Source organism: Pygocentrus nattereri, chromosome 1, assembly GCF_015220715.1.
Source record: "Pygocentrus nattereri isolate fPygNat1 chromosome 1, fPygNat1.pri, whole genome shotgun sequence".
NCBI classification, from domain to species: Eukaryota; Metazoa; Chordata; class Actinopteri; order Characiformes; family Serrasalmidae; genus Pygocentrus; species Pygocentrus nattereri.
In genome coordinates, this window is record NC_051211.1 from 46,695,909 (window position 1) to 46,720,028 (window position 24,120).

Consider the following 24,120-nt stretch of genomic DNA (forward strand, 5'->3'; position numbering starts at 1 on the left):
TGTTTTAAAAAGGCTTTATTCTTTTGACCAAGTCCTTAGTTTTCAGCTGAGCTGTTTATTTCTAGTCTATTTGGAACTGAAGGTTTAATTTCATATTTTATCTGAACTTTGTTTTTTTATTTATAAGCCGTTGTACCATCTCAAAACATTTCCATTACTTTTACTGTGACTGACTCTACTCACTGGGTATACTGTTGTTACTTTTAGCACCAAGTTAGATATGGGTGGTTGGTAATACAGTACAATTAACTTGTGAGAACCATACCCACAAGCTCAGCTTAAATGTTCTTCTACTCCCACTGTGGTAACAGAGGGCTACATGAATTTTATCAGGGAGTGTGTTTATCTAACTAACTGCCTTTATAAAATGGTGAAAGTTTACTCATCTAACATTCAGTTCATGAATGCCTTAGCTGATAAGCTGAATCAGGTGTGTTTAATGAGGCAGAGTGCTGAGGTTTGCAGTATTTAAAGATTAGTCACTCACCCCCTCCTCATCTTGTCGAGCAGTGATGACGTCGTAGTTCTTTGATATGTTCACTAATTCTAAGTGAGGGAATAAATTATAACAATAGGAGATAAGACATTTTACTGTGTTTAGTAAAACACTTTGGTTCAATAGTATTTGCTACGTTAAGAAGAAAAAAAAAACTTGTCATAATGTTTGACCCAGTAGTAACAACACAATCATAGTTCTCTGGTGTGTCCACTACACAAATACGGGAATATAAACAATCCTGAATTGTGTTAACTGTGTTGAAACTTCAGTTTTATATAATATGTCTACATTAAGTAGAACTTAGGACACATTGCACACATTGTTCAGGAATGGTTTGAGGAACATAATAAAGAGTTCAAGGTGTCACCCTGGATTCCAAATGTCCCAGACCTCAATCTGATCGAGCATCTGTAGGATGTGCTAGAACAAGACCTGCTACTAATGTCTTTGTGCCAGATACCACAGTGAATGGTGACGCTAACAGGACCACATCATCCACAAAAAGCAGATGTGAAATCCTGAGGCCACCCTACTGGACACCCTCCACCGCTTGGCTATTCCGAGAAATTCTGTCCATAAAAGTTATGAGCAGCCCTGGTGGAGTCCAACCCTGACTGGAAACCAACCCGACTTACTGCTGGCTATACGAACAAAGCTTCTGCTCCATTTGTACAGGGACTGAATGGCCCCTAACAACAAGCCCCTCACCCCGTACTCCGGAGTACTCCCCACAGGATCCCCCGAGGGACACGGTCGAAAGCCTTCTCCAAATCCACAAAACACATGTGGACTGGTTGGGCGAACTCCCACGCAACCTCCAGGACCCTGGTGAGGAAAAAAAAGCTGGTCCAGTGTTCCACGACCTGGGCGAAACCCGCATTGTTCCTGTAGCTGAGATTCAACTATCGGTCGGACTCTCTTCTCCAGTACCCCTGCATAGACCTTACCAGGTAGTCTGAGAAGTGTGATCCCCCGATAGTTGGAACATACCCTCCGGTCCCCTTTCTTAAAAAGCAGGACCACCACCCCAGTCTGCCATTCCAGGGGGACTGCCCCAGATGTCCATGCAATGTTGCAGAGGCGTGTCAGCCAAGACAGCCCTACAACATCCAGAGTCCTGGATCCGGGCGGATCTCATCCACCCCCGGTGCTCTGCCACCAAGGAGTTTTCCAACCACCTTGGCTACCTCAGCACGAGTGATGGCTGGACCCTTGCTCAGATCTGCAAGCTCTGTCTCCTCTGGGGAAGGATCGTTGGTGGGATTGATAAGATCCTTGAAGTATTTCTTCCACCATCCAATGATCTCAAAGGCCCGCTTGGCCCTTCGGTACCCATCTTTTGCCTCCAGAGTCCCACAAGCCAACCAGGCCCGATAGGACTCCTTCTTCAGCTTGACGGCTTCTTTTACCCAAGGTGTCCACCAGCGGGTTTGAGGATTGCTGCAACGACAGGCACCTACAACCTTGAGGCCACAGCTCCGATCCACTGCATCAACAATGGAGGCACGGAAGAGGGCCCACTCGGACTCAATGTCACCGGCCTCCCTCTGTATGTGGTCGAAGTGGGAGTTGAAGATCTTTCTGGTAGGTTCCTCTGCCAGACGTTCCCAACAAACCCTCACAACTCGTTTGGGTCTGCCAGGTCTGTCCGGTATTTTCACCCGCCATCTGATCCAATTCACCACTAGGTGAATAGGCTCCGCTCCACCACTAGGCTCCGCTCCTCTCTTCGCTTGGGTGTCAAAAACACATGGTCGCAAATCCGATGACACAACTACAAAGTCAAACAACGAACTGCGGCCTAAGGTGTCCTGATGCCATGTGCACTTATGAACACCTTTGTGTTTGAACATGGTGTTTGTTATGGACAGACTGCGGCGAGCACAGAACTTCAATAACAAAACAACACTTGGGTTCAGATCGGGCAGGCCGTTCCTCCCAATGACGCCCTTCCAGGTCTCACTGTCATTGCCCACATGAGCGTTGAAGTCACCAAGTAAGACAATGGAGTCCCCATGGGGGGCACTTTCCAGTACCCCCTCCAGGGTCTCCAAGAAGGCCGGGCTACAGTACTCCATTCAGATTAAACATTTTGAATGTGGTCAGTTCATATGCACCACAGGTTTGTTGTCAGTTAGAGGAGAAAGAGGAATTTTGGAGTAAGCTGGATGAAGTGGTAGATGGTGTCCCTAGAGAGGAGAGATTGGTGATTGGTGCAGACTTCAATGGACATGTTGGTGAAGGGAACAGAGGGCATGAAGAGGTGCTGGGTATGTATGGTGTGAAAGACAGAAATGCGGAAGGTCAGATGGTTGTAGATTTTGCAAAGAGAATGGAAATGGCTGTAGTGAACACGTATTTTCAGAAGAGGGAAGAACACAGGGTGACATACAAGAGTGGAGGGAGGTGCACACAGGTGGATTATATCCTTAGCAGGAGATGCCACCTAAAGGAGATTGGAGAAGTGGTGCCAGGGGAAAGTGTAGCAAGGCAGCATAGGGTGGTTGTCTGTAGAATGAGATTAGAAACAAAGAAGAGGAAGAGAGTGAAGACAGAGCCAAAGATTAGATGGTGGAAGCTGAAGGAGGAGGATGGTTGCAGGCAGTTCAGGGAAAATTGAAACAGGCCCTTGGGGGCAGTGAGGAACTACCTGAGGACTGGGAAACTACAGCTAAGGTGGTGAGAGAAACTGGAAAGAATGTGTTGGGTGTTTCTGTGACTAACAATTTATGAAAAGGAATCTGAGATGAAACCTGTTTTAAAGATCTCTACAAGTAAAAATTACACATTTTTTTTCAGGGACTGGGTAAATTCTTGATTATAAAAATAGCCAAAATCATGAAGATAACAAAATTCTGTAAGCATTTATATGTCAAACATGTGCATGCCTGAGTAGCCCAGGGTCTCCTAAAAATAACAACATATGGCATGTGTGACTTTTTCATGTAATTACTTTATAATAGCAATTGTAATTGTAATTGACCCAAATATAAAACAATTACCCCAAATTACCCTAGGGATCTGAAGGTTGAGGTAAATGTATGTGAATAACAGAGTATTTATAATTTAGATCATTTTGACGGTTCAAGTTTTTAAAAAGTACATTTTAAGTCCAGACAGGAATAATAACAACAACAACAACAATAATAATAATAAAAATAACCTTTCACTCATGGCACACCACATTTATCATAACTTGTTTACTATTTAAGAACTTATTTTTGTAGAACATTTTTAATATGTATCACGATTGGCCCCTCCCAGTTGTGTATGTGTTTATGTTTTGGTATAGTCCACATGCTTCTTTGTTTTGGTATCTGTAGTCCTGTTTTGTGACTCCGCCCCTGATTGTCTCCACCTGTGTTTGCACCTATCCCTCGTTACCCTTGTGTGTTTAAGCCCTGTGTTTGCCCCTTGTGTTTGCTGGTCTTTGTTATCTGCTGTGGTGTTTGTACTGTTCTGGTTGCACTGTTTGTATGTCATCTGGTTTGTCTGTCATGTCTGCCCCTCGATCAATCCGTGTTGGCTCTATGACCCTGGACCATCTTGTCTGTGACACTGGATTTGCCCATAATAAATGTCACTTATCTCTGCATATGCGTCTGCCTCCTTGCTCCCCGTTACAAAATGTTAATGTTTTTGATATTATTTTTATATTTTATTACCCACATAATCATTACAATTCCTGATTTATTACTTCATAAAAATGTAAAAATTAGCATGTAGTTTTTTTTTATATGTACAACTTACCATAATATTACCATATTAATACCCACTTATTATCGATACAGTACATTTCCAAGTTGCATACATTATGTTATATAAAGTGTGCTAGTATGCACAACAGTTGTGGCTGATGGGGCAGATGATGCATTCCAATCTCAGTGTTACATAACAGTGTTGCTTGTGACACTTGTACTCAAGTGCATTATCACTGCACCACTTTTACTTAAGTCGAGATATTTAGTGTTCTTTCAACCCATTAACAAGTGAGCATAATTTTATTATTGAAGTAATAAGTCACAGGTTCTGCACCGAATTCTGCATTTCTGAGTAAATATGGTATTGTAGCACTAATTACAGCACTACATAATCAATAGTTTGCAAATACATTACTATTTACTGCAAAGCACAAAAATACTTTGATTAGTCCAGCTGGCTGTCACTGTAGGAGTTGGGAGAGCAGAGAATCCCAGATGACCCTGTGTCACACTTTGGCCTCATTGATTGGACTCCCCCAGAATGCGCTGGGAGATCCTGTGACTCTGGACTCAAGCTCGCGCTACTATCAGCGCTCACAGTCCCCAGACTCTCATTATAGCACAGAGTACAAAAGCCTTGGCTTTACAAACAGTCAGTGCGAGGTATTGTTTCTCCGGAGTCTACTGAGTGGTTTCTCCCTGTTATTATGTTTGACCATGTTTATGACCTTTTTGATTTGTGATAAGACATTTGGCCTGAAATTTGATTACTCCTTTGTGTTTTGCCCCTTTTTTGCCATGGCTGCTAGGTTGACTATTAAACCTCTCATCCGCTTGCGTCTTGGTTTCTGTCACTTCACAACACCCTGTTCCCGCAACTTCCTCCAACTCCATCCATCCATCCATCCATCCATCCATCCATCATCTTCCGCTTCTCCGGGGTTCGGGTCGCGGGGGCAGCATCCTGAGCAATGAAGCCCAGACCTCCCTTTCCCCAGCCACTTCCACTAGCTCCCTGGGAGGGATTCCGAGGCGCTCCCAGGCCAGCTGGGTGATATAGTCACGCCAGGTGGCCTGGGTCTTCCCCGGGGTCTCCTCCCCGGTGGACTTGCCTGTGACACCTCCCAAGGGAGGCGTCCAGGAGGCATCCTAACAAGATGCCCGAACCACCTCAACTGGCTCCTCTCGACGTGAAGAAGCAGCGGCTCTACTCCGAGTCCCTCCAGGATGACCGAACTTCTCACCCTATCTCTAAGGGAGAGTCCAGCCACCCTGCGGAGGAAACTCATTTCAGCCGCTTGTATTCGCGATCTCGTTCTTTCGGTCATTACCCAAAGCTCATGACCATAGGTGAGGGTGGGAACGTAGATCGACCAGTAAATCGAGAGCCTTGCCTTATGGCTCAGCTCTTTCTTTACCCCAACAGACCGGTAAAGAGCCCGCATCACTGCTGACCCAGCACCAATCCGCCTGTCAATCTCCCGCTCCCTTGTACCATCACTCGTGAACAAGACCCCGAGATACTTAAACTCCTCCACTTGAGGCAAGAGCTCATCCCCGACCCAGAGAGGGCTCTCCACCCTTTCCCGCGTGAGAACCATGGCCTCGGATTTGGAGGTACTGATCCTCATCCCGGCCGCTTCACACTCGGCTGCAAACCGATCCAGTGAAAGCTGAAGTTCACGGCCTGATGTCCCCAATAGGACCACATCATCTGCAAACAGCAGCGATGTGACCCTGAGGTCACCAAACCGGACACCCTCCATCCCCTGACTGCGCCTAGAAATTCTATCCATAAAAATTATGAATAGAATCGGTGACAAAGGGCAGCCCTGACGGAGTCCAACTCTCACTGGGAAAAAGTCTGACTTACTGCCGGCCATGCGAACCAAGCTCCTGCTTTGTTTGTACAGGGCCTGAATGGCTCGTAGCAAAGAGCCATGTACCCCGTACTCCCGAAGCACCTCCCACAGAATACCCCGGGGAACACAGTCGAATGCCTTCTCCAAATCCACAAAGCACATGTGGACTGGTTGGGCAAACTCCCATGAACCCTCAAGAATCCTGGAGAGGGTAAAGAGTTGGTCCAGTGTTCCACGACCAGGGCGGAACCCGCACTGCTCCTCCTGAATCCGAGGTTCGACTATAAGCCGGACTCTCTTCTCCAGTACCCTTGCATAGACCTTACCAGGGAGGCTGAGGAGTGTGATTCCCCTGTAGTTGGAACACACCCTCCGGTCCCCCTTTTTAAAAAGAGGCACCACCACCCCAGTCTGCCAATCAAGTGGCACCACCCCCGATGTCCACGCAATGTTGAAAAGGCGTGTCAGCCAAGACAGCCCCACAACATCCAGAGCCTTGAGGAACTCGGGACGGATCTCATCCACCCCTGCAGCCCTGCCGCCAAGGAGCTTTTTAACTACCTTAGCGACTTCGGCCTCAGTAATGGACAAGCCTATTCCCGTGTCCCCAGACTCTGCCTCCTCACTGGAGAATGTGTTGGTGGGATTGAGAAGGTCCTCAAAGTATTCCTTCCACCGCCCAATGACGTCTTCAGTCGAAGTCAGCAGCACACCATCTCCACTATATACAGTGCTAGTGGCACACTGCTTTCCCCTTGAGTCGCCTGACGGTTTGCCAGAATCTTTTTGGAGCCGACTTAAAGTCACTTTCCAAGGCCTCACCGAACTCTTCCCACACCCGGGTTTTTGCCTTGGCAATGACTGAAGCCGCAGATCGCTTGGCCTGTCGATACCTGCCAGCTGCCTCTGGTGTCCTACAGGCCAACCATATCCAGTAGGACTCCTTCTTCAGCTTGACGGCATCTCTCACCTGGGGTGTCCACCACCGGGTTCGAGGATTACCGCCCCGACAGGCTCCAACTACCTTGCGACCACAGCTACAGTCAGCCGCTTCAACAATGGAGGAGCGGAACATGGCCCATTCTGAGTCAATGTCCCCCACCTCCCCCGATATCTGGTCAAAGTTCTGACGGAGGTGTGAGTTGAAGATCAATCTGACAGGTTCTTCTGCCAGACGTTCCCAGCAAACCCTCACTATACGTTTGGGTTTGCCTGGTCTGACTGGCATCTTCCCCCACCACCTGATCCAACTCACCACCAGGTGGTGATCAGTTGACAGCTCAGCTCCTCTCTTTACCCGAGTGTCCAGTACACATGGCCGCAAGTCCGCTGACACGACTACAAAGTCAATCATTGAACTGCGGCCTAGGGTGTCCTGGTGCCATGTGCACTTATGGACATCCTTGTGTTCAAACATGGTGTTCGTTATGGACAAACTGTGTTTTGCACAGAAGTCCAAAAACTGAACACCACTCGGGTTCAGATCAGAGAGGCCATTCCTCCCAATCACACCCCTCCAGGTCTTACTGTCGTTGCCCACGTGAGCGTTGAAGTCCCCCAGTAGGACAATCGAGTCTCCAGGAGGAGCACTTTCAAGCACCCCTTCCAAGGACTCTATGAAGGCTGGGTATTCTGAACTGCTGTTCGGTGCATAAGCACAGACAACAGTCAGGACCCGTTCCCCAACCCGAAGGCGTAGGGAAGCTACCCTCTCGTCCACCGGGGAAAACCCCAACATACAGGCGCCGAGTCGAGGGGCTATGAGAAAGCCCACACCTGCCCGCCGCCTCTCACCATGGGCAACTCCAGAAAAGAATAAAGTCCAGCCCCTCTCAAGGAGATTGGACCCAGAGCCCAAGCTGTGTGTTGAGGTGAGCCCGACTATATCTAGCTGGTATCTCTCGACCTCGCGCACCAACTCAGGCTCCTTCCCCGCCAGTGAGGTAACGTTCCAAGTTCCAAAAGCCAGTTTCAGCAACCGAGGATCAGAACGCCAAGGCCCACGCCTTCGGACACTGCCCGTTCCACAAAGCACCGCACCCCTACTACTGCCCCTCCCATCGGTGGTGGGTCGATGGGAGGGGGGACTCATGTAGCTCCTTCGGGCTGGGCCCGGCCGGGCACCATGAGTGAATGCCCGGCCACCAGACGCTCGCTGGCGAGCCCCTCCCCCAGGCCTGGCTCCAGGGTGGGGCCCCGGTAACCCTGATCCGGGCAGGGTACACAAGTCCTGCTTTGTTGTCCTCATAGGGGTGGTTATGGATCACACTTTGTCTGGCCTGTCACCTAGGACCAGTTTGCCATGGGAGACCCTACCAGGAGCTTTTGCTCCAGACAACATAGCTCCTAGGGTCCTTCAAGCACACAAACCTCTCCACCACGATAAGGTGGTGATCCATGGAGAGGCTTCCTCCAACTCATTCCGTAGAAATAACTCAACCCAGTAGGCCGTACCTGGTAAACCCCCACTGGGAGGCGTCCAGGGGGCATCCTGCTCAAACCACCTAAACTGGCTCTTCTGAATATGGAGGAGTAGTGGTTCTACTCTGAGCTCCTCCTGGATGAGTTCCTCACCCTATCAAGAAGAGTGTAGCCAGCCAATCTGTGAAGAAAGCTCATTTCCACTGCTTGATTTCACAATTTCATTCTTTTGGTCATTACAAATAAATTATGTGTTTTGTAAAATAAAATGTGCATTGATTAATGGATATGCACTGGTATGTGTGTTTAAGCAAAATGTGAATTTAATCAATTGTGTTCTGTTATTGCTGTTTCTTGTACACAGTGTGGGTTGTATAAGACTTAAATCTATATAGTGCTGGATTTCTTTGAGAGAAAAACTCAACTGTGTTTAGCAGAGCTGTTAAGATGTCAGAGAGGGCTTGATGTGTGTGAGGGTGTGTAAGGGAGTATGTGTGTGTGTCTGTGTGTGTTTGTATTTGAGCTGACTAGGTGTGTGTGAGGTTGTTTGTGGTAGAGCTGATTAGCTGTGTGTGAAGGTGTGTGGGGTACAGTTGATTAGGTGTGTCTGAATGCACCTATTGTATATACATTGTATATACATACAATATACGTGTCCACAAGGGGCAGTACTGAAGGTGTCAGGCCCATTCCAGACTGCATCACCCCAATTTATCAAGAGTAGAGGACAAAGTTGCTTAAATGCAGTGTTGGGGATAACATGGCACAAAGTAACATAGCAGTACTGTGATTCATTTCTTCCTGTAATGGAATAATGTTACACATTACAGTTTAAATTCTTGTAATCATGTTAGTTACTAACTTTATTAAAGTTTTTAATTTATTAAAGTTAATAATTTTATTATTAGTGTTACTCATTTATCTGAGAGCAATATTATTTTTGCACAATGCTTTGGAACTGTGCATTTCTTCTAGCTAGATTACACATGTACATGCTACCTGCAACAGCTGACTACATGACATGAATGTGAGCAGCACAGCATGAGTACAGGAAGCTGTGCAAACATGCTAAAGTATCTAAATATGAAACTGATCAGTAAGGATCTCTGTGCAAATGAAGATCTCTGTGCCAACCTCACCTAAACAGACCAGAATCAATTTTCATTCAGAAACAGCTCTGTAAGCTTCACATTTCATGTTTTCCTGTTTCTGAATAGTCATAACTAATTAGCACTATTGGCTTTATCTTGCTCAAATGTCTAGGTAACGTATTTAAATTATATTTCCAAAAAAAAATTAGTTAAGGAACCCTCGTTTTTCCTTTATACATTCCAGTTCCTGCCTTCCGCCCAAAGACTGCTGGGATAGGCTCCAGCACAACCAATGTGACCAAAATTTTGTGGGGGCTACATTAGCACCCCCAAAAGGCCGGCTGCAGACAGGATATCAAGCTTCTCATGAACCAATCCCTCATAGCACACGAGAGCCTAACCAGGTCCAACAACCTTTTCAAAAGGTGGTGTAAAAGTTATTTTATAATAAAAATAAGTCTACAGATTGACAGATGCAAAAATTTATTTAGACAATTGTTGGCAATAACACTTTTACAAAAAGGAAAAAAAGAAAAAGGAAAATAGCAAATAAAATGGGTAAAACAACATTCTAAAATGAACAAAAACATTTTTGGTCTGACAACTCTGTGTCCTCTCTCTTAACATTCCTTTATGATTGTTGGACTTCATTGAGCTTAAGGTGCAGCACAGATGTCCTCTTCCCCAAACTCCCTATTTAAATTTCAGAAAGACCATCCTTGTACTGTGTATTTTTATACTGTGTGTATAATGACCAGCAAGAGAAGCAAGGAGTACAGAATGATCTCTCAGACCGCAGTAATAGATTTTATACATTACACAATCAAATCATAATTCACACACAGTCAATGTGATTTTGTGGATCTAATTTCAAGTTGACAGCATAATAATCACATGATTATTACAGGCTTGTAAATGGAATGATAAACTCACACGCACACACAGAAATCTGTCTTTAAAACAATCAGTGAATTAATTGAATAGTTCTTACAACATGTACAAAATAATGATTTAAAGAATATAAAAATATCAAAGATAATAATCATTTTGATGGAATAACTGAAGTACATGAGACGTGTCAGTGAGTATTTCTATCTAAGTCTGTAAGAACTTACAGTACAGTGTTGAAAATTTGATATTTGTTTATATACACTTTATCTTGTTTGAGAGTAAAGCTATAATGACCAGCGTTTCTGTTCTATTCTGAACTGTGATCCAAAGTAAAGTTACTTGTTGCGTTTGAAGAGGTTTGAATGTGGTCTCTCAGTTTCATGATTCATGTCTGTCTGAGGCTCCTCCTCCACATCATCATAATCTGTAAAATGCATTAAATTTAACAATTATGCAAATACACAGTTTGTAGTAAAGGTATTGCCAGAATGTTCGACGTAGGTCCTTGTTTACCACTGAGGTTTGTAACTTATGATCAAGTTGTTTAGTTAGTACTGTGATTCCTTTCAATAGGTTTATATCTATCTCTACACATACTGGTACTTTTCTCAAATATAATTAACTTTGTTTTAAGTTTCTAGCACCTGCATTGTCCCACCTTTCTTAGAACACATTTGGAGTGCTCACACTGCATATTTTTAAAAGCCACTGACCTTGTACCTCTCTTACATCCTGTTCAGCTGTGCCGATATCATCATAGTCCTCTGGTTTGTCTACTAGACCAACATGGGAAGATAAATTATATTTTTAAAAACCAACCTTGTTTTCATGTTTTCACTGTTTTTACTGTGCTGAATCTTCAGTTCAACATGAAATATCTACATTAAGTAGAACTTACTCATCATGTTGGAGTTTGGTCCAGCAGTAACAGCATCATCATAGATATCTGTCATGTCTTCTGTAAAATATAGACATAAATGTCATTAAATCAGCTTCAGTATCATCAGTGACTGTGTTCATGTTTGAGATTACAGTGTTGTTACATTACAAGTCAAACCTGTTACGACAGTTGAGCTCTGATCAGCAGTGATGACATCATCATAATTCTCTGCTACTTTCTCTATACCAAAACACAGACATTTAATCAATGTGACTCAACAATTGGGACAGTTAGAATTAAGCACTCATGAACAATATACTGAAGGAAACATGGATTTATAATGAATTCTCTAAATGGTGATTGTAATATTTCAGTTGAATGGAGTTTAACACACACACATGTTCTGGTCCTCTTACCTGAGAGAAGTTCCTCATCCACATCCTCATATCCTGAATGCTGTTCTTCAGAGAGGATATTTCCTGTTAGATGAGAGCAGAACAGTCATCAAACAAGTTCAGAATTTTTTTAAATGAAATACATCCTTCTTTATAAAATTAAAGAAAAGTTATGGTCAAGTGATCAGAAACAATTTACCTTTTCATTTTCAGCCAATTAGCTACATTCAGCTCTTTCATTGAGGATTTGCAGGTGCCTTTGGGCATTTTACAGTCCTGTTTTTGATATAATGGGTGAAATAGGCCAGGGTTCTCTTAAATATTTATTTGACTGTAAGAACATGTGGTTTTTACTATTTTGTAATACAGAGACCACAGTGTAAGGAAATCATGTAATTGCAAATATTGAAATAAAAAATATACAAATATTTAAAAAGACAGGTTTTTCATCATAATTAAGCTTCTATTACAATGTTTACATTCATGAGTTTAATTTAGTAGTTTAATTTAATTTACCAGTTTTGCAGTTCACCTCTTATGGAAACAAGGTTTTGAAAATCACAATATAGTTTTTTTCCCCACAAGAGGATCAGTGATCAGTAAATTGAGCATATTAAAGCTTAAAGCTGTGAAGCACATTTTCATTGTACTGATAAACTGAGATCATTGCTGACACTAAAAATAAAAAAGTGAATGTGCATCATTTTTATGAAATAAAACACTTTTAAGCTGTGTGTAAACATTGCCAAGCTTTCAAAATGTACTATTTAATCCCCAGTCCATTTATGGAAAACACACTGCAAAACAGCTTGTTTTAAATTCACTTCTTCCTGTGATGAAACAAAAACACTTTTGCATATATCGATGTATTCAGCCTAAGTCAATTTGCTGGGCCCACTCAGGCTGAAGGTATGAGGAATCCAGACTGCTTTTGAACTACAAAGAATACAAGGGAGCCATTTAGAACAGAGATTATTTACATATATCAATCTTAAAGGCACAGTAACCAAAATAGCCTGTTCAATTCTAAAGGGATATATAGGGGTTAGAATGATGAACTTAACAACACAGTACTGCTTGTAAAAAGACACTATTTCTGTAGTCCTGTTTCGCAAATCACATCTTTCTGCTCAGATGTAGCATATAAAAATCACTCATTACCGCTCACGTGTGCTAGATACTTATATATATCTTATATACCTTATATACCAGAAAGAGAGCATGAGACCATGAGACACATTCAAGTTCAGGGAGAGCTTCAGGTACAGCTTACAGTTTACATACATTAATTTACTTAATACTGAAAAAAAAGGATATATATTATATGTACTTTAAGTTTTAAAGCTCTCTAAGGAGAGAGAGAGAGAGAGCTTTTTAGAGCGCTTTAAAATGATAAATATATATAAGTATTTTCAAGTACGATATGAGCAAATAGTTATTTACACCATGAAGTGTGTGTATCAAAAAGTGGAACAGTTTAGGTGACTAAGCTGGTAATTAGGGATTGGATAGTTATTGAGGGTATTTTTACTACCAAAAACATATATATATATATATGTTTTGATCATTCACTCAGATTGACTGGTTTGCTCACCCACACGCTCACTAATAAGATCAGTTAGCCACTTGCTCACTCACTCAGTCAGTCACTTGCTGATTGGTTCATTCACACACTCTTTCACTCACTCAGTCATTCACTGACTGACTGGTCACTCATTAATTCATTCACTCACTCACTCAGTTATTCACTAACTGATTGACTGGTATCAATCTAGTTTACTAGTCTCTGTATCTCATACAACATCCACACATATGCAAACACACACACATACACACAAACGTGCATACATACTCCCATAGACTGAATTGAAGGACACACGTATACATAATAATTATGAGGACATCTCACTTTCCCCTTTTTGCTAGAAATTACATTATTGCATATCGCTGAAACACTTCACTTTATATAACTTATATACCTGACTACTTGCATTCTGCACATTTAGTTTCCTTAACAAAATCTGACTTCTTGCATTTTTGCACATTTTACTTCTCAAGCAATATTGGCTGCTAGATTATTGTAGCAAACAAATATGGTGGTCTATTGCTGTTCTGGCTCTTTCTCTCTCACACATTATCATGCACTTACATACACACACACACACACATGCCCACACACACACAACCCCCCCAAAGTTCTCTCCCTTTCTCTCTTCCCCTCTCTCTCCCTCTTTCTCTATCTCTCTCTCACACACACAACCACACAATCACACACAACCCAGACCCCCCCCCCCCCCCCGGCAAGCTCTCTCACATATTGTAATGCACCTGCACATACATGCACACACACACACACACACACACACACACACACACACACACACACACACAAAACCCCCCCAAAGTTCTCTCCCTTTCTTTCTTCCCCTCTCTCTCCCTCTCTCTCTCCCTCTTTCTGTATCTCACATGCACACACACACGCACACACACACACCTGGTGTCTCTAATGTAAGTTTAATTTCTACAATAATCGTCATGCAGAACCCTCAATGTATCACTCACCCCTCTGAGTCGAGTCATTTCGTTTAGTGATGTATCTGCGGTCAATCTCCTCATAGACTGCCTCAATCAGAGTAGGCACCACATTACATTTTCTCCAGTGGAGGGGAAGGAAACTTCCCACTCTTTATCATGCACACAGGGACAACCTTTACAGCTCTGCATCACATTTTATCCACTGGAGGGTCCCTTCAATCTTATATAAGCACCTAATTAGGCACTTCATCATGCTTACTGACCTGTAGGAGAGCCCTGTAGAGCACTGCATCCCATTTTCTCTACTAGAAAGGGCACCCATTAGTTAACTAGCTCCGTAGCTAGGCCCACAAATAAAGAATTCATATGAACTGTCATTGATCAAATTAATGCAATTAATCTTACATTATTATAAGTGTAATACACCACAATAAGTCTCATGTAGAGCACTCACCCCTTTGAGTGGTTCTTGCAGTATTGAATCTGCAGTAAATCTCCTCATAGACTCTCTCAGTGCCCCTACTCAAGCCTTCATAGACTCCCTCAAGCCCTCTTCTAAGGCCTTCATAGCCTATGTTCTCCATCCTCTTAGAGAGCCCTGTGAGGGAGACAGAGAGAAACATGGAGCCAGTTCAGTAGAAGAGACGTCTGATGACAGATTGAAGGACTAATGATGGTTAGAGAATGTATAGAAAGTGGATTGTAGATGATCTCTGAATCTCTCTACCTCTCCTGAGCACTCTGTTCTGGTAAAACAGCACAACCAGAAGCACTAAGGCCAGGAAGAGCACCGCTCCCAGAACCAGGAGAGACACTGAATAGATGGACGGAACATTTTCAGTTGTCTGACCAACTGAAAATAAAAACATAGAACAGAAAACGTGTAGATCACTGAAAAATCAATTCAGAAAAAAACTGAAATATGACCCAAAAGACAAAAAAGTACCTGCAATGGTGGAAGTGGTGGTTGTAATTATGGTTGCAGCAGTAGAAGGTGCAGATATGTCTGTAAGCACAAAGCATAAAACATGAATATTGACTAAAATTTGAACCGGATAGTCTGATTCTGATGTTACAGTCAAGTAACTGCATATGTCAAACTCGCTTTAGACACATAAGTTCACTTTTTAATACAGGCTTGTAGATTATTAACACTGAGATGAAAGTGATTTCATTAGAAACAAAAAGTCCAGCAGACTCCTCTGACCTTCACAGATGACTCCAGCGTGCTGCTTGTGGGAGCAGTCAGTGTGTTCCTTCAGGGAATGGGGACAGTCCCACAGGTGAATCTCATTCCCTCTACACTTCACTCTGTTCAGCCAGATAGGCTCTTCACCAGCACCAAAGACAGCACTCCCATCAGCACTCAGCACTGGCCCACAGCCCAGCTGCCTGCAGATCACCTGAGCATCCCTAATGTCCCACAGATCAGCACAGACAGACCCCCACTTAGCATTGTGAAACACCTCCAGCCTCCCAGAGCAGCTTCCTTCTCCTCCTCTCAGCCTGAGAGGCAAGTGATCTACATCACACATGAGGAGATACAGGAACACTGGAAAATTAATCTTATCACAGAATTAATAACAGTAGAGCTCTACAATGCAGCGTAGTCTTTACTCTGTGTATATTAACTGATTAAAGGGCCATTAATGTTTGTATGAATAAGCAAAATAACATTTCTAACACTTGTGTGATTAATGTTCTGTTCCAGTTAATGGAATATCATCCATATAAGTTCGCAGTTCTTACTTGAGCACTGTCTGTGATGAGAAGATGAAGAACATGTCAGGTGGCTTCGTAACACACGACCATCTTCATTTTCTGTGAGTATATTAAGATAATTCATTAATCATTGAGCTGTTACACAAATATTTTGCTTATAGATGTATTTCTCTAGAACATTCCGTTCTGTTGATTGATTCGTTCTGGTGGCACTCAGAGAAAATAATAGAAAATGTTTTGACATTCTATTCATGTCATCTTACAAAACTACTATAAACTCCTAACCTGAACAGGTTATTTCAGCCACTTCATTGCGGTTAATACACTTATTTTGTCTCCAGGGTGAAGATGGACAGTGCCACAGAGTGGAATCATGTTTCCTACATTTCAGATTATCCAGCCAGTTAGGAGCTGATTCCACTCTTGCTTTGGAAGCCTTCTCACTGCCAGATCTTCCACAGTTCAGCTCCTGACAGATGAGACTTATTGTTTCATCATTCATCCCATTTACACACACATTACCCCAGGTTCCATTGTAGAACACTTCTAGATTCCCCTCACAGCCCTCAGTGAGTCTGAACTCTTTAAACTCTGATGGGAGAAAGATTAAACTAAGTTAAATCCATTATTCTCAGTTTTTAATTAAAACATTTTAGTATGTTAAGCAAACCTTTATTCATTTATTCATTGAGTGTCTAGCATTCATTCAAAAAGTTCATTAGAAGCTGCAGCTTCTGGAAACATTAATTTCACTTTACCTGAACACACGACTCCTACGTCATCCTTGTGCCCACATTCGTCCTCTCCACACAGGTGAAATCTGCAGTTCCATAGGGACGTCTCGTTCCCCTCACACTCCACCTCATTCAGCCATATGAGTCCAGTTCCTGGTCCAAATTGGGCTGGTACAACAGCACTGAGGGCCACTCCACACTGCAGCTGTCTGCAGACCACCTGCGCATCCTTAACGTCCCACAAGTCATCACTTACTGTCCCCCATGAACCGTTGTGGAAAACCTCCAGCCTTCCTGCACATTTTCCCCCAGAACCAACCAGCCTGATGGAGCTGTGAGCTGAATTAAACTTACCTACACACACACACACACACACACACACACACACACACACACACACACACACACACACACACACAGAGAACTTCACATTGAGTTCTCAATGAGGACGTAACACTGCATCCCTGTCCCTAATGATCATATGATGAGCATTTAGGTTCCGTTGTGTCGAAGTGAATGTGTCCCAAAGTCTGAAAATCATTAGTAACCTTAAGAACTGCAACTACCAAAACTACACCTACCACATCTTTTTTGCAACTAAATAAACTTTTTTTTGTTTAAGTGAGAAATGTTTTGGTTTTTTGTGTGTACAACTGACTGTTGGGATAGGCCCCTGTGTGTGTGTGTGTGTGTGTGTGTGTGTGTGTGTGTGTGTGTGTGTGTGTGTGTGTGTGTGTGTGTGTGTGTGTGTGTGTGTGTGTGTGTGTGAGTGTACAGCTGTCCAAAGATATGTTTGTTTTCATTTTATGGCTTGTATTTTTAAATTCTGCTCAAAATCTTACAGCCTTTAGCTAAAATCTTTATAGCCAAAACAATCACTGCTGAAATGTTTGATAAAGTTTCTGTAGTGTTATATTTGTTCTCTTAGTGACTAAATGAAATCATTCAATCATATAATTTAATAAAAAGAATTGTTAATACTGACCAGAGCAGGTGATTGAGAGCTGTTCTCTGGAGCTGCAGTTGACAGCTTGTGCGCTGCTACAGTTCCCCAGATGAGCTTCACTCCCAGAACAATTGAAACCCGTCACACACATGTGACTGTGTTCAGGACTGGATGTAGAGGAGCTGGAGAAGTTGAACACAGAACCACAGCCCAGCTGTCTGCAGACCACAGAGGCCACAGACTCACTCCAGGAGTCCAGCAGAACTCTCCTCCAGTCCTGCATGAAGTACACCTCCACCTCTCCCTCACACTCCATCCCTCCAGACAACTGCACTCGTCCCTCATTAAACGCCAGAGAGGAATCTGCAGAAGAAATATACAACAAAGTACAGCTTTTCTTTTTGACTAAGGATGGAACAGACCTTGTCAAACATTTTTTTACTTGTTATAATAACAGAATTAATGCAATTTACACAAAATATATTAACAGCAGCTCACCACTGCAGATGACTCCAGCGTCCTGTTTATGAGAGCATGCAGTTCGACTCCATGATGAAATGGGACATTTTGACAGGTGTGTTTCGTTCCCCTGACAATCAAACACATCAGCCCAGATCTGGCCACTCCCCTCCCCAAACCAGTCTGACCCCAACACAGCCACAGCACTCCCACAGTTCAGCTGACCACAGAGGACACTGGCAGCTCTCATATTCCAGCTTACATCACACACTGTGCCTCGCTCACTGAGGTACTGGAGCTCCACTCGACCAGAACAGGAGTCAGAGCCACTCACCAGCCGAGCCTTAGTGTGTCCTGAATGAACATCACATTTCAGGACTGAGCATGAATAACAGCAAATCATTGTTTATATACTGGAGACCAATAATGACAAAGTTTATTAGAATTTAAAATGCTTTTTAAAAATAAATTAAATATACATTCTTTACCCGAGCACACCAGACCCACATCACTGTCATGAGCTTGTGCAGCTGTGTTTGTGCAGCTGTGTTTGGGTGAAGATGTTGGGCACAAATAAATCTCAGCTTCATTGCCTCTACACTGAAGCTCCTCTGACCACACCTGACCCTCCCCTCTGCCAAAAGCAGCTGCTCCCAGCACCTCCACAGGAAGCCCACAGCCCAGCTCTCGACACACAACCTCTGCATCCTGCTGGTCAAAGCCAGCATCACACACTGTGGACCAGGTCCCTCCACGAAGCACCTCCACTCTCCCAGAGCACAGATGAGGACCATCAGCAAGTCTAGAGATGCGACCTATGAGTATTTGAATAATGTTAATATTTACATTAAGATTTAGATTTGGTGATATTTATGTGAGGTACTGGCTTCATTGTTCATCTGTAGCATTCACATTTAGCTGAACATGTTTTATCTCTGAGAGAAATACATGTTATCAATTTACTCCTTCACTTTAGATCGAACTGGGTTTTACTCTCATTACATTCTGCTCCAGCCTGAAATCTCACTTTAAAATCTTACTGTAAAATCATACATTTCAGTAAAATTTCATTAATGAAGTTTTACTTCATATTTCTTCATGATCTTTCACTGTAAATTGTTAAACTGATCACACACTCTTAAGCTTTTAAGAGCCTCAATAAAAATAAAATCAATTTATAACAAATCTTTAAATAAATGCTAAAAATAATAAAAGGCATTTTTAAAAGTGTATTTTGGAAAAGCATGAAATATAAAATATATTTAAACATAGTCATTTATGAACCTTTCAGATCAAAATATGATTAAAAATGATTTAGAGGAAAGCACATTGATTTCATTGTGTCTAAATGCATGGCTGGTAGTGAACAGGCAGATTTAACATACACTGACTGACTGATTATGACATGAAGTCAAAACTTTATACTTGGAAGCCATTTTACAGATTTAACTTAAAACAATTTAGAGATTGTAATGATTAGGTCACAAAAGTATAAATGCAAAAATTTCTGCAGATGAAATGCAGCTTGATTTAAGGAAAACCTTAAATTATAGAAAAATCTTACATTTACACAATTTAATATAAAGGCAAATGTACTGCTTTAGTGAAAATAAATTCTGTGTATTATTGATTTTGGAAGGTTGTCTATTAATATCTGTGATTCTTGTTTGTTTTTCAGGGGTGATGCAGCCTACCTGAGCAGGTGACTCCAGCGTCTAGATCATGAGATGTACAGTAATAACCATACCATGAAGGAAAATTACAGCTGTTCAGTGTAGACTCTGATCCACGACATCGCACATATCCCATCAATATTGGTCCTGATCCTGGACCAAACTGAGGAATATTCTGAGCCTCTCCACAGTCCAGCTCTCTACACACCACTGCAGCATCTGTCATATCCCAGTCATCACGACACACTGTTCCCCACTGATCATTACGATAAACCTCCACTCTCCCTTCACAGCGACTGCCACCATCCACCAACCTCACACTGACTGTACAACAGAGAGAGAGAGAAAGAGAGACAGAGAGAGAGACAAGAAGAAAGAGAAAGAGAGAAATTTACTGTATATCTTTATGTATATTAATATTATTTGTAATATTGTAATATTATTATATTTAGTTTGGTTAAAATAATGTGAAATATTTCAAAAGCACTTTAGTATTTACTGTATATGAGAGAAAAAACAATAAACAATAAAAAAATAATACCATAATAATCAAAACTTTTGAAATTATATATATTCTTAGTTGGTTATAAAAAATTATCATAACACATCAAATTGAACAGATTCAAATGAGAAATGCTGATTATTTCAGTTTTCTTACCAGCTGTGGTGAGTGTGATTATGGAGGACAGGAGAATTAGAGCCACACAGCTGTCCATCTCCCTCTGACCTGCACACAGTCCGTCCTTTTCAGCAGCTGAACAAGCTTCCCCTCTACTCCCCCAGAGAGACTGAAGAAACTGAGAGAGAGAGAGAGAAAGAGAGAAAGAGAGAGAGAGAGAGAGAGAGAGAGAGAGAGAGAGGGAGGCTCCCCACAGCCGCCAATCACACTCACTATGACCTTATTAGAAAGAGGAGAGGAAATCATCAAACATTTTCAGAGACAAATCAGAGGAGGCGTTTTTTTCTTTCTCCATATTTATCAAAAGAGCGTCAGCGCTGATGAACAGAACTCCACCTCCGTCTCTAGAGGAGTGTGTGTGTGTGTGAGGAGAGACGCTCGCAGCAGTGTGGTGAGAAACACACCAACATACAGGAGACTGACTTCAGAGAGAGGAAACACTCCAGTGTAATACAGCATTAATGCTGCACCTGCAGAGAGCTGATCCACACACTGATAACCAGCTCACACACACACACACACACTGATAACCATTAATCACACACAAAACTGCACAGTTAAAATACAGACACACAGAAATGAAAAAACTCAACAATCAACTGTCTGACTCCAAATACAATGAATAAATTATCCAAATCATCAGTAGAGAAGTGAATAGTGAGTGAATAATGGTGATTTTCCTTTGAATTGTTTTTGTCAGTAATGTCAGTAACCATGAATAAAAAAATACAGAATAAACCAATGTAATAAAGTAACAAAACATGTTTTAACACAACTATTTAACACTTTTACCCAAATAGGTTTATATAAACTCTTACAGGGACATTGTGCATTTATCACTGCAATGATTATTTTTCTACACAAGATGGCAGCAGAGCACTAAAATCTGTTTTACTACATTATTTTGTTATGACTGCTGGCCTCCTGTCACAGCTTATTTAATTAATATTTCATGTTAGTTTCACTTCACCATCAATTTAATCTGCATCACTTCCAAGCATCACTTGTCAACCGGTATGATGTCACAGTATCACTGAAATAAAGTGTAAAATAAATGTCTGTGAGTGAGCATTTTAAGTTATGAATCCAGACAAGAATCACAGATCAACTTCAAGAGAAACAATAGGACATTTTATTGCCTTGAATTTGCAGGAGTGATGTGGAAAACTTATGATGATAATAATAATAATAACAATAATAATAACAACAAAATGGTTCATAATAAATTATCAAGAAAAGATCATCGCTCAAATAAACTTCTAGAACTAGAATCTATCACTCATGGACATCTTTAAACAGGCAGTTGTTTATGATCTGACATTTCTGGGGAGGAACAGTTCATTATTTGTTGCGGAACTAATTCATGTGGGAGTTAACACAATAAATGAACAGTTTACATACAAAAACAATAACAACATACAGTATATGATCATTTCTCATTCATGGAATTCAGTTCTTGGACAATCCTTCTAGATCTTTTAATTTGACTGAAAACAGTATTCAAAACATCTCCTGTCAGTTCACAGTTAAGTGTGTTGTAAAATGAGCAGCATGTTAATCCATCTGCACATTCTTCACTCAGATTACTGAAGTGAACTGACAAATTATAATAATCACAATTCTGGCCTCCAGAATGACTCACAAAAAAACAGAAAATCCTTTTCTTCAGCTGTGTGTCATTTTACTGTGGACATTCCTAGAAGTGAAGTACTGGTGTTTAAGGTACTGACACTTCCACTGGTCCTCTCTCGGTCAACCAGGTGTATGTCCTCCAACCACAGTGGATCAGTTCACACTCAGTAATCACAACCACAATCCTCAACTTGTCAGACTCACAGATCCATGCAAGCTGCTTCTACCTGTGGTGCTGATTCTGCTCCCACATCACCAACCTGTCCACACCAGAGGAGCACAAGCCTCAAACTCTCACTGGCAACTGCCTCCACCTGTAGGGGTAGGCATTAAAAGCAGGGTCATGACCCCAAGCCCCTCACACTCTGTTTGTGCATGACATTCCAGAGTTTGCGTAGGTTGGACTGTGTGATCAGGTCATCTGGTTTGAGCTGTAGGGCACGGAGGTAGTTGGCCTCCTGAAGTTTCCCATTGAGGTGGAGGATGGCCCCGAGGTTCATCAGAGCAGCAGCATACTGAGAGTGAGACAAAATGATTTAGTGGTGAAGCTGAAAAAACAGTGAGTGATTTTCTTCATAAAAAGCATTTGATAAAAAGCTTATTTTATAAGAAAATACCTAAAAAACACCTGGACCAAATATGTATGTGTGTATCTGTGTGACTGTGTTCTGTTTAAACAGTAATGTACAAACATGTAATTAATCTTATTTACTTAACACAGTGAATCATCTATCTCAGTGACATTCTTATTTATTTTCTTGTTTCAGCACAAATGCCAGAATCAAATGTGTTGGCATCCTGCAGCCAAGATGCCACATTGACTGGGTCTCAGAGGGCCACACAGTCCACAACCTCTTCAGCTTTTAAAACAGTGACTGATGACCATTTCCCTGCAGCATCATACTTTATTTAGCCTATGCTTAGTCCTGTGCCTCTCAGTACACCTGTGGTCACCTCAGAGGTTGCAACAAGCCCCTCAAAGTAGGCATCTGCACTCCAGCACTGTCAGACTTGTCCCCATGTCCACCCTGTCTCTCCTCTGCACTGTGTTTGCTCTGTATCTGTCCTTTCTCCTGCTCCTATGTTTGTTCTGTCTATTGCTCCTTTGTCCATACCTTCTCCTGCCCCTGAGTATGTCCTGTCTCCTGCCCTGGACTGTTTAGTGAGACTAAAGATTCCAACAGTTCAATCCTCAATATTATAATTAAATTATAATATTATCATTTAATGCTTTTAATTATATTGATGGCTGTGGATTTAATAGAAAACTTACATCTGGTCTTAGATCTGCTGCTTTTCCATAATATCTTTCAGCCACTCGTTCAGACTGGCTTTCCTGAAGACAAGACATACAAAATACTTGTTCTGCTCTAGTACACACCGTGTGAGTAGGACATGACATCCAGGTATTAAAATTAAAATACCTGCTAAAATGATTCCTCCTCCTGCTAAATAAGTGTAGACCTGATGTGTTCATGTTAGGAGGGCCTAGTTAGGCTGGGTTGTGTGTGTGTGTGTGTGTGTGTGTGTGTGTGTGTGTGTGTGTGTGTGTGTGTGTGTGTGTTAGAGCTAGTTGGGTGTGTGTGGGGGTGTGTGTGGTAGTGCTGATGAGGAGTGTGTGTGTATGTGTGGGGTAGAGCTGGTTTTGTGTATGTGAAGATGTGTGGTAGAGCTTATTAGATGTGTGTGTGAGAGTGTGTGTGTGGTAGGGCTATTTAAGCGTGTGTGTGTTGAGTTCCTCATAAGCTCTGTTGTGGACGCTGTCCAGGGTCCTGCAGGAGCTTGAACTCTGTGCAGCTTAATTAGAGCGACTGCAGCTGGTCTGCAGCTCCAGAACTCCAGAATGGAAATGTGGAGCATAAACCAACACACAGAGCGTTAATGGTTAGAATTACTTACTAGGTAACTTAAGATGTTACAAGCTTAATAGACTCAGCAAACTGCAGACACTGTAAGAGCCAGTGTGAGCAAGCTACTGTGGGTTAGGGGTCTTTGATGAC

At 42.2% G+C, this 24,120-nt stretch overlaps 1 protein-coding gene across 1 annotated transcript; it reads right to left on the minus strand.

Annotated features, from left to right (window-relative positions):
- Positions 1–10,076: 10,076 nt before the first annotated feature.
- Positions 10,077–20,573, minus strand: LOC119263727 (scavenger receptor cysteine-rich type 1 protein M130-like). Its single transcript, XM_037540218.1, has 17 exons — positions 20,468–20,573; positions 19,831–20,133; positions 18,625–18,951; positions 18,176–18,490; positions 17,717–18,040; positions 16,756–17,085; positions 16,283–16,588; positions 16,025–16,096; positions 15,483–15,797; positions 15,222–15,281; positions 15,003–15,128; positions 14,730–14,873; positions 11,762–11,824; positions 11,523–11,585; positions 11,364–11,423; positions 11,179–11,241; positions 10,077–10,889 (listed from the first exon to the last, which is right to left on the minus strand). The coding sequence occupies exons 1-17, from the start codon at positions 20,523–20,525 to the stop codon at positions 10,801–10,803; spliced, it is 3,018 nt and encodes a 1,005-aa protein (XP_037396115.1). The 5' UTR covers positions 20,526–20,573; the 3' UTR covers positions 10,077–10,800.
- Positions 20,574–24,120: the final 3,547 nt, after the last annotated feature.